Raw genomic sequence first — 15222 nt, forward strand, 5'->3', positions numbered from 1 at the left:
ATAGTGAGGTAGTATTTACTGTGCCCAGCTCTATATTTTCTGGATATATGCAAAAAGTAAGAGAAGCTTGGATCCTTAAGGAGATGTATCTATAAAGTTGAGATCCAGGGAACAAACACTATGCTACTAACATTCTTCATGTGGAAGTTGGATTCTGAATGGAAATAAGTGTCTACCTGAGGATGTAGCTTAGTGATAGAATACTTGCATAGCATGGATAAAGTGTAGAGTTTGATCCTTAGCATCACCAACAAAAGCAGGGTTGGGGGAGGTGGTTGTAAACTGACCATCCAAACGACAAAAGTCATGTTTTTTTTTTTTTTTTTTTTTTTGGTGGTGGCCATCTGAATAATTTGACAGAAACATACCTTTCCCACAATCAAAATACAGGATGCTTTGTGTCCTAAAAAAAAATCTCTTGTGCTGTTGACTGTTGTCGAACCCTTAAGGCTGGATAACTATGAATCTCCTCCAGCCTTCATGTTGCCTTTTTAAGAATGTTATATTCTGTACACTAAATCATAGTGTAAACAGTCCCTTTTTAATGAGTCTCACTCCCTTGATTTTTTGACTGGACAGTGGAATAAAAGTAGTATGCATTCCATAGAAATTGCACTTCAGCGCTTGTCCTTTCCTTCGGCAGCAACATGAGATGCAGGCAGCATGGTGAGCTCTGGCTTCCTGTCCCAGGCACGAAGGTCAGTAGCCTGTACTCCACGCTTATGTTGCTAAACTATAGTGTTCCAGAGTTTAGGTGTTTGAAACATTTTAATGTATTTCACCTTACAATGACTTGATACTGAGTCAGTCACACTGTAAGCTGGGGAGCATCTGTATTTTGGCTTCTTTCACTTAATATGGGTTAATGTTAAGTGTATGTGTAATTCATTCCCTTTTTTGAAATTAAATATTCAATGGTGCAGGTGTACAATTCGCACATTCTCTTTCAGTTGGCCTGGGTTTTGCTTTGTGTTGCTATAAGTGTTCAGAAGGTTTGTTGGAGATGGTATCTTCCCATGTGGCTTAGACAGTTTTCTCTGACTCACAACCCTCCTGTGTTCGCCTTATATAAGTATTGGGATTGCAGGCATGTGTTACTGTGCCTCTTTAAATGCAGAGTTTCATTTATTAAAGTAGGCAGATACCTAGGAGTAGTGTGGCTGGGCCATATACTAAGTGTACTAAGTAACTTAAGGGAAACTGCCAGGGGCCTATCATTGTGCACTTAGAAGTCCAGCACTTGGTACTGCAGTTTTTCTTTGTATTGTGACTGTATGGAAATGTAGGGGCACACATACCACAATGTGTACCTAGAGACCAGAGGATGACTTTTAGTAGTCAGTTCTTTCCTGCCACCTTGTTGAGACAGGATCTCTTCTTGTTTCTGGCCTTGAAGCTTTAATAATTCTTTTATCTCTGCTTCCCATCTTGCCACAGGAATGCTGGGATTTAGGGTGTCTGGGACTGAACTTGGGTTATCAGGCTTGCCTGGCAAGTACCTCTACCCACTGAGCCATCTTACTGGCCCTCCGAGTTTGTTTTTAATTTTGACCTTTCTAATAAACATGCAGGGCTGTCTCATTGTAGTTTTAATTTGTATTTCTCTGATCAGAAGTAATACTGAGCACCAATTCATGTGTTTATTGGACATTCATATGGCTTTGGGTAACCTGCAACATTTTAAAACCAATTAAGGAGCTGGAGAGATGAGCTCATAAAGTGCCAGAACTCAGGTGAAGAGAAGTAGTGTGGTATATCTGCAATCTTGGCACTGGAATTGATTGTGGGTTTCTTGTTTAAGAGGTCTCAAGTTGCACAGGGTGGTCTCAAACCCCTTATGTTGCCAAGGGTGATCTTGAACTCCTGGTCCTCCTGCCTCTACCTCTTGAGTATTAGGGTTACAGGCATATGAATAGAACCCAGGGCTTAATGTGGGTCTACATCACCAACCCTGAAAACCAGTTCATAAGTTAGCAACATTAGAGTTTAAACTGAAGTCTGACTGTGCTTGACCATTTGAAAGAGGTCATCTCTTGACCAACTTGGAGTCAGTGAGTTCCAGCTGTTGAGATCCACTTGGCTTTGGATCTTTGGCTCCTGTGTCTGGCAGACTGCTTACACTAATGCTGTCAGGTAGATAGATAACTCCTGTCAGAAAGGTAGCTCTCTTTCTGGGGTATACTACATGGCCTACTGCCTGTGTGCAAGAGTATTTCTCTAAGAACAACATGTATCAATAACAGGAATTTACCTTTCTAAATTTAAATTGAGTTTTAGATTCTGCCTAAAGGAAGAGAAAATGAAAATAGGCCATCGTGTTCTCCATTGAGAGCCGCTGTTAACACACAGCAGTGTATATACTTTCTAATTTAGTATATTATAAAAATGAAAGAATGGTATTTCATAGCTTAAAAAAAAAATCAGTGTGCTATGATTGTCCATGCCAATGACAAGGCTTGACATCAGTTTGATTTACTTGTTGCTGTGGAGGTTGTGGGAGGTTGCCATGACACACACGGAGGTCAGAGGACAACTTGCTGAAACCAGGTCTTTTCTTCCACTTCATGGGTTTGAGGAATCAAAATGAGGTCATGAGGCTTGGCAACAAATCACCTTTAGCCACTGAGTCACTTGCTGGCCCTGATCACAGTTCTCATATGTGTAGTAATACTGTACTTTAACCACTTAGGGTAGTGAGCATTTATGTTGATTCCATTCTTAACTGTAAACAGTATTATGATAAACATTCTATGTACACCTATATATCTGAAATGCAGCTGCAAGAAAAAAGAATAAACAACTTGGTTTATATTAAGTGGCTTCCAAGAAGTTTATCCAACTTTGTATTTACAGGATGATCTGCCCAAAAGGTCAGAACAAACTGGTGCTGTTTCTGGTCTTGTCAGTATTGTGTACATCAGCTGCTGGGCCCCACTGATGGCAGAGTTCTCCTCTGTAAGAATGCAGCACCTTGCCCTGCTCAGTCACTCCCCAGAACAAAGAAAAAAAAAAAAAAAGTCTGCCTACTGCTGGACAAGGTTTTTTACGTTCACAGTTGCTGGGTCATTAAGGATAAGAAGTCTGTCTTTTTCCCCCTCTTCTGTGTGTGCAAATTAGGTATTGAATCCAGGGCCTCATACATAAGCATTTGCTTTCCTGCTGCCTTCTCTCAAGTTCTTTATCTTTAACTACCCCATTTTATTTTTAGTGGTAAGCCAGACTCCCCCACCCCAAAAGCCCTTATTTTTCTTTATGTACTACTCTTTACACAGTTTAATAGATACTATTCAAATAAAAACTCTTCATCCTTGCATATTGATGGGTATGCTGGTTCTGCGGAAAGCACGAGCTGCTGGCACAAAGCCCTAGCCTGGTATAGCCAGGATATAGTGAACCAAAAACTCCTCAGGGGATTCCAGCAGAGGGGACAGCCGACAACTATAAATGTGACTGGAACTACAAGTGGGCAGGAGCTGTCTGTGAGGCAGCTGTGATAGTCAGCAAGCCAAAGATTCTGAAGGGCCCTGGCAATAGTTCTTAAAAGGGCTGAGTAGGCTCCCTGGGCTCAGGCAGACTTACCAAGCTCACTGTTTGAGCTGTGGCATACAGCTGTTGGTCCAAGGATTTAAAGAATCAGAGGGTAGGAGACGTGGGTCTGTAGGCACGGGTAGCTCATGTGGCTTTTATCCACCTGTGTCCTTGGAAGTGAGGTGTTCATGTTAAATGTTCTGGAAATGGTTCCAGGGCCATCTTTACCAGAGCCCATGTTCAGAAAAACAGCAATAGGGGGTTTTATTTTTTTATGCCTTCCACCTACTTTCCAATGCTCCTTAGTTGAGACAGTAGCACTGAAGGTTGGCCCTGCAGGAATTATAGAGTCCAGATTTGGTTTGAGTATTTGTTTTAGAATAGTTTACAATCTTCACTCCAAAATTGAATTGATTTCTTTTGTCCTTTAGGGGAGGTGGTGATTTAAGTTCTTTCTAGCACGGTAAGCAGCCCCTCTTCATTTCCTCAGGCAGGCAGTCTGCACAGGCCACATCTGTGCTCTAAGGCAGGGTAAAGGGCAGCAACTGTCCTCTCACCTTCTGTTCGGAACACTTTAGGTTCTTTTTTTATGGCAAGGGAAAGACTTGAATATCAATTCTTGTGGACTACCATTTTTAGGGACAAAACCCAGCACAGAAATACCTGAGCTAGATGCATCACTGAAGTCCTTCCCTCCAGAGCACCAGTGCCAGCTGTCACATATACCTGCTGCTCCAGGTTCAGGGCAGGCTGCAGAGAAACATGCAATTAGAGGACGGGGTTAGAGAGTTATCTCAGTGGGGTGCTCGTGAGTCCTCAGCTTCAAGGGTTCATCTTCAGAGACAGACAAACAAGGAAAAGCAGCTGTTAATCACACTTAGGTACCTGTGCTGTGGTACCTATCACCAGGACTGTCTTTCCTATCATCGTCTACCTGGTGGTCTCGGCATGATGGGCAGTTAGCCACCACAGCGCACTTCTGCCCAGAAGACCCATGTGTGACTCAGGACTGATCCAAGGAAGCAGGAGCACTGTGTGCCGCCCTGTGTACCCTATGTGCTTATGGAACCCCTGTATGCTGTGAGACAACATTTTAACAAGAGTACATTGTAAGAATGTCATTTTGAACAATGTGCAGTTCTGAGTTTTTCATTAAATAAAATTCCGTAGATAGTTCTAGCAACTGTTTGTTTCTACTTTATCCCAGGCACTGAGTGATACAGGGTGGGCATTAGATGAACAGGACAGAGGTCCCATCCTCTGGAACTCTGTAGCCTGCTAAGAGCCAAGTTTATCTCCTGCCACATCCACAGGCCTGGCCGTGCTCTGGGAACCTGTAGCCACACTGCTAATCTTGAGAAGAGTGTCCCTGTGCAATAGAAACAGGGACACTCTGTAATAGAGAAAGAAAGTAAACTGCTCTCTGAGGGCATCTCTTGTCCATCAGAAACATGTCTGTCTGCTAGAAGCAGAGGTTGCTCAGCCTACCTTCTGTCTATGTGGAAGCTGACTTGCTAGTGAGTTGGTGACAGAAAACCAGACTTGAAAGTACCCTCCCTCTCTGCTCCCCAAATAGGGATGGGCACACAATGAGAACTAGTGGATACCCAAAATCAAAATGAGAAAAGGCCAAGGCAGGTGTGGGGTGTGGGTGGGGAATGGGATGGGAGTATATAGGAGCCCTTAGGATCACATGTTCCGTTTCTACAGTTTCTCTAACAGAAGTCAAACTCTGGTGCTTAGTAACCCTCCATCTCTGCTGTCAGTGCTTTCTGGGACACCTATTAGTTCAGTTCACATGGTGCTGCACCAGTGGGAAAGAGGCCAGCCAAAAGACCATCCCCCAACACTGAACAGCAGCTGAGGGTGGCCGGACTCGTGAATCTGGTGGACTCTTGGACTCAGGTGGTCCTCCTCGCCAGCAGAGGAGAGTAAGGCTTTATGCACATAGTAACAGACTTCACCCACCTCTGTGCTCACTAAAAGAAAAGGTCATAAGAACTACCACCTTCTTCCTGTCTGCCCCCACTCCCTGCCCAGCCCTCTCCTATGGTGGGGTGGGTTACCTCAAGGGCCCTTGAGTTGAGAAACACCTGGTGAGGCTACAATTAACAAAATTATAAGGCTGAGGAAAAGTAAAAACTAAAGCCAAGAAATGACTCAAGAACTTTAAATAGAAAAGACATAGAATTATCCCTATCTGCAAAGAAGGGAACAACTACTTCAGACTAAAAAGACACAGTATTGGTAGACGATACACTTGAACTTGGCAGCAATAACTTGAGCTTGGCCATGCCTCAGCTTTTAAGGTAGACTAAGCATATGTATCTAGATTGGCATGTCAGAAGTTGCGGGTCAGCTTGGGAAATGTTTGGTCTAAGACAGGATTGCTCGAGGCTGTGCTTGCGCTCAGCGGATTCGCCTAGCTGTCTGCTCTGCCACCTCAGTGTGTCTCCTGTTCCTTCTGGGTCCTGGAGGTTCTGATAGTTGCTCATTGGCAGGAAGAGCAGAGCTGAGAAGGTAGCTATGCTGGCAGCAGCGGTTGTGATGGACAGTGTGGTTTCTGTTTTGTTTGTCAGGCACTGTTCAGTGTTCCCAGCATTTCTCGCTCACCACTTCACAGAGGAGGTTCATGGCTTGCACAAGATCACTCAGCTACCACAAAACCAGGCCAGAACTCTGACCTAGATCTGTTTAGATACCAGAGCTTATGGCCTTTGTATAACATCAGGCTGTCTCAACTATCTAAAACACCAAATTACAGATGAGACAAGTCCCTGAAAATAGACTCAGTACTTTGAGGGTGTTTCTGCCTAGCCAGTTGGGCCCAGCCTGTAAAGTCAGCACAGCGGAGCCTTCATCTGCTGTTCCAGCTCACAGCTCCAGTCTGCACGTTCCTACATGGTGCGGCCCTAACCTGCCTACTGGTTCATGTGTACATAGGCAGCACAGACTGAACCAGAGCAGTGAGTGCACTTGAAGTGCCCAGACACCATGGCCACTTGTCTGTTTTGCACTTGGACAGCTCTCTCTCAGCCATTTTGAATCTTTAGGTACCATGCATTGGTCAGCCTATAGATACTGGTTCTGTCAACTACACCTAACTTCCAGGTGTTAACAGATTCTGTCACTTGTTCATGAGGAATAAATCACATTCACTTAGGCTCAGAAATGTCTTTGGGGTCAGGAAGGCCTGACACCTGTGTGGTAGACACAAGTTTTCCAAGATTCTAATTTCAATTTAGACTTTCAGCCCAGCACACTGGCGCAACCCTGTCTGTAATTTTAGCACTCTGGAGGCTGGGGCAGGAGGATCACAGGTTAGAGAACGGATGCTAAAACCAAAACTGACCTTCTGTTCCTGTCAGTAAGTAGTGTGCATTGTTATCTGGGGTGAAAGGCCTAGCTTCCCTTTGAGGAAGCTGCACTGCCGTGGGGTGGGTGATGGCTCTGAAGCACCAGGTGAGGGCAGAGGCAGTTTGGCTGCCGGGCCAAGAGTCTCACCCAGGTGCTTTCCAGAAACAACCAGCACTCGTCCAGTGTGGGCCCTTTTTACTCGGCATGCCTTGTGAAGGAAGGGAGTGGTGGCTGGCAGTTGGGTCCACTGCTTGGCGTGTAGTGGCAGGGGCCAGACCCATGAGTCCTTTGGTCCTACTAAAGCGGACAGTGAAAGTGGGGGGTAATATTTTACTGGACCTTGGGTCCCAGGGGTCAGGCTTTGAGAACCCCTGCTCTGTGATGACACTGAAATACAGCTGGGGCTCCCTGTCATTTCTTCGAGATTAGGCAGCTAATTTGAAAGTATGAACCTTGAATTGAAAAGATCACTCAACAGATACTTTTAAAAATGATTTGTGTGTGTGTGTGTGTGTGTGTGTGTGTGTGTGTGTGTGCGCGCGCGTGTACACACTCCAGCATATGTGAGTGAGGAGGCTCGGAGAACATAGTGGATCGCCTGGGGCTGGTGTTAGAGGTGACAGTGGTGGTGGACCTGACCGTTCATCTGGGTCCTCACCGTGGATTACACCGTCGGGTTTCTTGTGGACCCAGCACATCAGCACTCACCCCCTGCTGCAGTGGGTCCTTCCCTTGGCTTTCGCCTGCCCCCGGTGGGCCTGGGCTCTGCTGACGCTGCTGGCCGATGCTGTCAGGTGCCTGAACGGTGATGTACTGGGCCAGGATGCGCACACAGCTGCAGCAATGCTCCAGCGCCTCTTCCTCAGACTCCCCACTAAACTGTACACGAAACATGCGGCTCTTGTTCTGTGTGAAAACCAGATGTCATCACTGAGTGGGGTTTGCTGTGGGGTCTTCTGGTGAACACTCTCTCGCTTGTTGGGGCTAGTACAGAGAAGCCAGGAACTTGTTTCGGTGTCTTTTTAGAAGCCTTTCCTCATGGGAATGCATTTCTCTCAGGCAACCGACACTAGCAAACAGGATGGTCCACTGAGTGCGTGGTAGGTTGGTGTTCTGTCTTGCTTTCAATACAGATTTTACAGCTGATATTTTTAAGTTTTTAATAAATTTTTAGGTTAGCATACAAAATAGCAAGTTTCACGGCATCTAATTCCTTAAATAGAAAAATCTGAAAACAGTATACGACAGTCCTGGTTCAACAAAATGTTTCTGAATGGAAAGGGAAGAGCAGGCCAGGCTGGGGATTGGTTCTGAGAGTAACATGCTTGCTGTGCAGACATGAGGACCTGCATGGGACCCCCAGCGTCCAGGTAAAAGCCAGGCACTGCAGTTGCCTGTGATCCCTGACTGGGGAGTGGAGGAGGGAGCCCCCAGGGTCTCGGGGGCCAGACAGCCTCGCTGAAACAGTGAGAACCTGCCTCAAAAACTACGGTGGAGAGGACTGAGAAGACTGAGCTCTGACCTTAGGGGACAGCCTACACACATGAACGCTTACGCAGCAAGGAAAGGAGAGGAAGCAGGCTGCCATATGAAATGAGGTCGGGAACTTCCATGTCCCGGGGAGACGATCCCTCATTAAGTATCCCTAGACACCTGACTGTTACACCTTTAGTTCCTCTAGGAGTTACATCCTTGGGCAAATGACAAATGTGGGACAGGACAACTACAGACAACTCCCCTCTCCCAAACCCAGATGTGGCAGTTCAGAGTTACTTGATTGTAAGCTTCAAGACAGGCCTGGGCGGTAATAACATCAAACTACTAGGAACAGTTCCCTTCTTCTAGGCTGGTATTCTGTCTAGATGAGTCAACCTATACAAAGCCACCCAAGCGGCAGCAAATGCATTTGTTCAGGTTTTTCCCATAAAGAAAGCAGGTGCTGAGATGAGCGTGCAGACCACCCACCCTTTTTACTCTGGAAATATGTAAACCACATATGTTAGTGTGAAAACATTTCTGACCTTAGCAAATTCTAGAAGTTCCTATAAGCAAGTTGTTGCTTTCCCCCAGATCAGTTTATTCTGTTTAAATAAACCTCATCAAAAACAGAGCCATAGTCTTGGACTCTAGGGAGTGTGTAGCATGTCCCACCCCCTCACCACCCTGCTTCTCTTCGCATTTCCATTTACTCTCCTTTCTGAGTGTGAGTTCATTGTTATCACTCCCTGGGACAGTCTTGTGTATCCGGATCTGTTAGAAGACATCTTAGAGCTCTCCTATATAAAATATAATATATAGGTTGTATTTTATGCATATTTTTAAGCTGCAGTGCTGTAGCCTAATTTTCTATTCAATAGGTGTGTAAAAATAGAAGCACAGCTCATTACTTCTAAAAGCCGAAGCGTATCCCTTTATTCAGCTGGCCTCCTACTGACAGATATTCAGGTTGCCCCAGCCTTTCCCCATCACAAAGCACACAGAGCTTTATAAACTCTGAAAGCATCTTTGAATTAAAAATGCCTAAATGCAGACTTGCCCATGTGCCCACTCCCTGTGCACTCCAGCACTGGCATGTTTATTCATTTGCATCACACACACTAAGTGAACAGATTTTCAAATGTGCATTTCTCTGGTTACAATTGAGCTTGAAGAGTTTTCTTAACTTTCCTAGTTGATTTGTATTTTTCTTTTGTGTGTGCTTACTACTGCCTTTGGCCTTTGAGTCTTTTGGGTGAATAATTTCTAAATTATCAAGTCATTAAGAGCGGCCTTCCCTGAGAAAAGGGATGGCATGTTAGCCACCTGGTTTCTCATGTGGTTGTTTTGAACTCATCCTACCCCAGGTGCTGTAGGAAGATATCTGTGCACTCCTTTACCCCTAAGTCACACGCACCAAAACCCAGGACTCGAACTGCTGAAAAGCTGCAACGCAGACACATTAAGTGACCGGGCACGGACACCGTCGGCAGCTGTGCCTCTGGAGGAGCACGTGCAGGAACCGGTTTAGACAGCCAGGGCTCACTTAGAGGAAGGCCTTATGTCTGACGTCTGCGGCTGTCTTCCCCATTTACATCTACGAAACCCTCAGGAGGAGTCTGAGCTTACTGTCTGGAGCCAGAAATGTACCTCGTGCATGCAGCCCCAAGCTAACGGCAGCACACAGTGGGGAGACAGAAAAGAAGACGGACACAGCCATCTTAATCTCCGTCCTCACCACCAGTGGGCCAGCCAGAAGGTGCGCTGGGACCGAACTCTTCATCTATTAAAAGAAAGATCTTACTAGGAACAAAAACATCCTTGTTTGTATGTATACATATTTGCATGCGCGCATGTGCCCACAGAGGTCAGAAGAGATTGTGTCAGATCTCCTGGAGCTGCATGCAGCTACAGGCAGTTGTTAGTGAGTGGCCTGATGTGGGTGCTGGGAACAGAACTCGGGCCCTCTTCAAGAGCAGTAAGTTCTATCTGCTGAGCCATCTCTCCAGCTCCAAGGAAAACATTTTTAAGTTCACAAGCTGTCAAGACTGTCTCTGCTGTTAGCCACCTAAGGTATTAAAATATTTTAAGAGGTGGTTCTGATGTTAAGCAGATAATTTCAAGTTAATCTCCAGGAAACCCCACCTTCCACAGACCTCTTGAGGACAGAGGAAATGAGTCTGAATGCTGGCCTCTGCGCTGTCTCCACACACAGCGAAGCAGGGGAATTTCTTCCGGGGAAGGACCAGGCTCAGCAAGTGCCCACAGGCCATTCTACAGCAGTTACTGTCCTCCGGCCCAGGTGATACCCCAGCGCCACTCGGAGCCAGGGAGGCCTCAGAGAGCTCACACACCCATTGTACTTTCCTGTGAGGTCCTAAGGAATGTAATGCCACTGTCAAGACTTCACCAAGACTCAGTTGAATCTCTGTACTGTCGAAAGGTTCAGGAATACAGAAAAAAGCCTCCATGCTGAGGGTCAAACTGGGTCTTGAAGCCCAAGAGGACAGACAATAACCCAGGAGTATGAGAAGTCAGGCCTTTAGGAGGTCATTAGCTTGCGGAGGGTCGTGGGGAGAGGCTAGACACATGCTTGCACCCTAGTTCTTGCCGTGACGTGCCCTGTACCACTTTGAGACCATGTCAGCAAGAAAGCCCTCACCAAATGCCAGTCTCGTGAGCCTCCAAGACTGCGGGCTATGTAAACCTTTTTTCTTTATAAAGTAACCTAGCCTGTTATTTCATTATAGCAATAGAAAATTGACTAATACAGTCAGAGAACAAGTTTCAGTGTATTTGCTTTGGAACCAATAGGTAATCCTCAAAGCCCAGGCCAGACAAAGTCAACAGACTTGCTTTAGTGAGTTACTAGGATGGGAAACGAAGCCAACACTGGTTTAGATTTACTCCTTTCATCCAAAGTGCCCTTCAGACAGGGGTTAAGTGTCTGCTGGTAGCCAACTGGCCATTATTCTGACGAGTGATCAGAACTGTTGAAAGGAACGAGACCCACCTCACAAGCCTATTTTAGTCTGTGTATTCTGCCTGAAGAGAGAAAAATACGATGTTTACTATCTGAAGAATCTAAATGATGTTAAATTTCTGCTACAGGAATGCAAACTTTACCTCAATTTGTTAATTTAAACAGTAGTGTATGTTGCTTAGTACTTAGGAATTAAAAGTGATCCAAAGCCAGAAGCCAGCTAAGACGGAAGGCAGAGGCCGACAGCTGTTATGTGGCATCAAGGCAGCAGAGAGGAAAAAAGAAACATCATTTTGTTAAGTGTCAAAAAGTATTTGGTGAGGCCTGCAAGATGGCCTAGTGTGAAGGCACTTGCTGCTAATGCTGATGGCCTGAGTTCTATCCCTGGGACCCACATGGTGGAAGGAGAAACTCAACTCCCCAAAGTTGTCCTCTGACCAGGCATTCCCGTGCCTCTTGCCACTCAGACAATAAACTGTTTTTAAAAAGCACTTGATGGAATGTATTGTGCAATCCTGATAAAGGTCTTAGTAAATAAACTACAGCTGAGCAATACTTCCTTGAGGTAGCGAAGACCTGAACAGCAGCTAGAGATGCATTTACCATCTCAACACCACAACCCGTGCAGTCATGGGGAGGCCAGGGTGCCAGGGCTCAGTACAGACACAAGTGAGTCTCCTGTGGCTCTGACAAGTAGTTGACGGAAAGCAGCTGGAGAACAGGAGGGTTTACACTGGCTCAGGGTTTTATGGGGTTCAGCTCCTCGTGGAGTGGAAGCGGTAGGCAGGCTGACAGGGCGGGTCACATGCCCTCTGCAGGCAGAGATGAATGCTGTGTTCAGACTTCCCTCCTTCACCTCCACTTTATTCAGGCTGGGTGCCCATGTCACAGCCAGGGTAGGTCTTGTCTCCATACTGAAACCTCTCGGAGACACTTGCAAAGACATGCTTAGCCGTGTTTCTCCTGGGTAATTCTAAAAAGCCAAACTCTTTCTTTTTCACTTCACAAACAGCACAGATTAACCATCAAAGGTGAGGAAAGTATGATAAAATGTGAACCACTGGAAATAAATAATCATTGTTTGCTGATGATAAAATCACTTTCCTAGAAACCTAAAATATTATCACATTATTGTTAATAAAAGTTTAGTAAGGAAGTTCAATTTAAATTGACTCAGGGTAGGCCATGCCACTCAGAACAGCTGCAGGGCACACCAGCCAGAAAAAGACCACACCAGCCAGAAGAATAGATAGGCAAACTCAGGCAGAGAAACTCAGGCAGAGACTCCCTACTGGACCAGAAACCATACTAGCTGCCAGAACTCCAGATAAGTGGCTCACTCGAGGACCTCCTCCACTCTATCAGTGCCCCCCAACACTATTCCTAGTCCCCACCCCCTCATCACTGTGTCCCACCCCCTAAGCTGGGCAGTGACCTCCCCGGCCCCCCCCCCCCCCGTGGGACCAAAGGCCATGCTAACCACCAGAAGTGCTGCCCCCAACTCAGATGGAGACTCTGCTGGACCAGAGGTCACACTGGCTTCCAGAATTCCAGGCCACAAAGACAGAAGACCAAAGAGGAAACAGAAACCAAGAAAGAAAACACCCATCCAACAAAGACAACTCAGAAATTGACACCTAGACCTATACTTCCCCCAAACTTAGATGCCTAGACACCAGTGTAAAAACTCAAATCAACAAGAGCCAGAGCAATGTTACCACCAGAGCCCAGCTATCCTACAATAAGCCCTGAATATTCCAACACAGCTAAAACACAAGAAAATTACCTTAAAACCAACTTTATGAAGATGGTAGAGGTCCTTGTCTTAGTTGGAGTTTCTATTTCTGTAAAGAGACACCATGACCATGGCAACTCGTATAAAGGAAAACATTTGTGTGTCTTACAGTTTCAGAGGTTTAGTCCATTATCATCATGGCAGGATATGGCAGTATGTAGGTAGACATGATGCTGGAGAAGAAGTTGAGTACTATATCTTGATTTGCAGGCAACAGGAAGTGAACTGTGCCACACTGAGCATAGCTTGAGCATAGGGGACCTCAAAGCCCATCCCCACAGTGACACACTTCCTCCAACAAGGCCACACCTCCTAATGGTGCCACTCCCTATGAGCTTATGGGGGTCAATTATATTCGAACTACCACAGTCCTTAAAGAGGAAATGAATAAATCTCTTAAGGAACTTGAGGAAAAGACAAAAAAAAATTGGAGAAATGAATAAATGCTTTAAAGCCAAGAAAAAAGCAAACAAGTAGTTGAATGAATGAATAAAACTGTTGAAGACTTTAAAATGGAAATAGAAGCAATATAGAAACAGAAACTGAGGGAATTCTAGAAATAGAAGATCTAGGTAAGAAACTAATCTAGGAAACTACAGATGCAGCATCACCAACAGAATACAAGAGATGGACGAGAGACTCTCAGGTGCTAAGACACAATAAAGGAAATAGATAGCATCAGTCAAGGAAAATGTTAAATCTAAAAATTCCTGACATAAACATCCAGGAAATCTGAGATACTATGAAAAGACCAAACCTAAGAATAATAGGAATAGAAGAAGAATCCCAGCTCAAAGGCCCAGGAAATATTTTTAACAAAATCATAGAAGAAAATTTTCCTAACCTAAAGAAGGACATGTCTATAAAGGTACAAGAAGCTTACAGAACACCAAATATATAGGACCAGAAAAGAAACTCCCGTCACCACATAATAATCAAAATTCTAGACATACAGAACAAAGAAAGAATATTAAAAGGTGCAAAGGAAAAAGGTCAAGTAATATATAATGGCAGATATATGAGAATTACACCCGACTAATCAAACCGAGACTCTAAAATCCAGAAGGTCCTGGACAGATGCCCTGCAAACTCTTAAGAAACCACAGATGCCAGCACAGATTATTATAACCAGCAAAACTTTCAGTCACCATAGATGAAGAAAACAAGAGATTCCATGACAAAGTCAAATTTAAACACTATCTATCCACAAACCCAGCCCTACAGAAGGTACTAAAAGAAAAACTCCAGCCCAAGGAGGTTAAAGGTTAACTACACTTATGAAAACACAGGTGTTTTGCTCACACCAGCAAAAACAAAAGTACATGCGTGTGAGCACACACACATGCACGCATACACGCATGCTACCACCATCACCAAGATATCAGAAACTAACAATCATTGGTTATTAATATCAATAATCTCTCAATATCAATGGACTCAATTCCCTAATAAAAAACACAGGCTAACAGAATGGATGCAAAAATAGGAGTCCATCTTTCTGCTGTATATAGAAACATACCTCAACATCAAAGATAGACATTAGCTCAGAGTGAAGCATTAGAATAAGATTTTCCAGGCAAATGGACTCAAGAAGCAAACTGGTGTAGTTATTCTAAAATCTAACAAAATAGACTTCAAACCAAAATTAATGGGAAGGATACTTTATACTCAAAGGAATAATCCACCAAGATGACATTTCAATTCTTAAAATCTATGCCCCAAATGCAAAGCACCCACATTTGTAAAAGAAACATTACTAAAGCTTAAATTACACATTGACCCTCACATATTAATAGTAGGAAACGCAATACCCCACTCTCACCAATGGACAGGCCATCCAGACAAAAACTAAAGAGAGAAATCCTGGAGCTAACATGTTATGAACCAAATGGACCTCACAGATATCTACAAACACTTCAACCAAACACAAAAGAATATACTTTTCAGGGACTCATAGAACTTCCTCCAAAACTGACTAGTATACAAGAAAGTTGAACTAACCCCCTGTATCCTATCAGACCACCATGGATTAAAGCTGGATTTCAACAACAACAGAAAGCCTACAAACTCATGGAAACTGAAC

The 15222-nt window shown here is 44.7% G+C and overlaps 1 protein-coding gene across 2 annotated transcripts in view; it reads right to left on the minus strand.

Moving 5' to 3' along the window:
• Rec114 (REC114 meiotic recombination protein) overlaps positions 1 to 15222 on the minus strand; it is a 109291-nt gene that overhangs the window by 1303 nt on the left and 92766 nt on the right. For both annotated transcript variants that reach the window (XM_006971491.4, XM_076576385.1), the window contains 2 exons: positions 7594 to 7791; positions 4192 to 4278 (listed from right to left, as the gene is read on the minus strand). In XM_006971491.4, the coding sequence (XP_006971553.1) occupies positions 4192 to 4278; positions 7594 to 7791 (285 nt within the window). The remainder of the gene's footprint in view (positions 1 to 4191; positions 4279 to 7593; positions 7792 to 15222) is intronic.

Source organism: Peromyscus maniculatus, chromosome 7, assembly GCF_049852395.1.
Source record: "Peromyscus maniculatus bairdii isolate BWxNUB_F1_BW_parent chromosome 7, HU_Pman_BW_mat_3.1, whole genome shotgun sequence".
Classification (NCBI taxonomy): domain Eukaryota; kingdom Metazoa; phylum Chordata; class Mammalia; order Rodentia; family Cricetidae; genus Peromyscus; species Peromyscus maniculatus.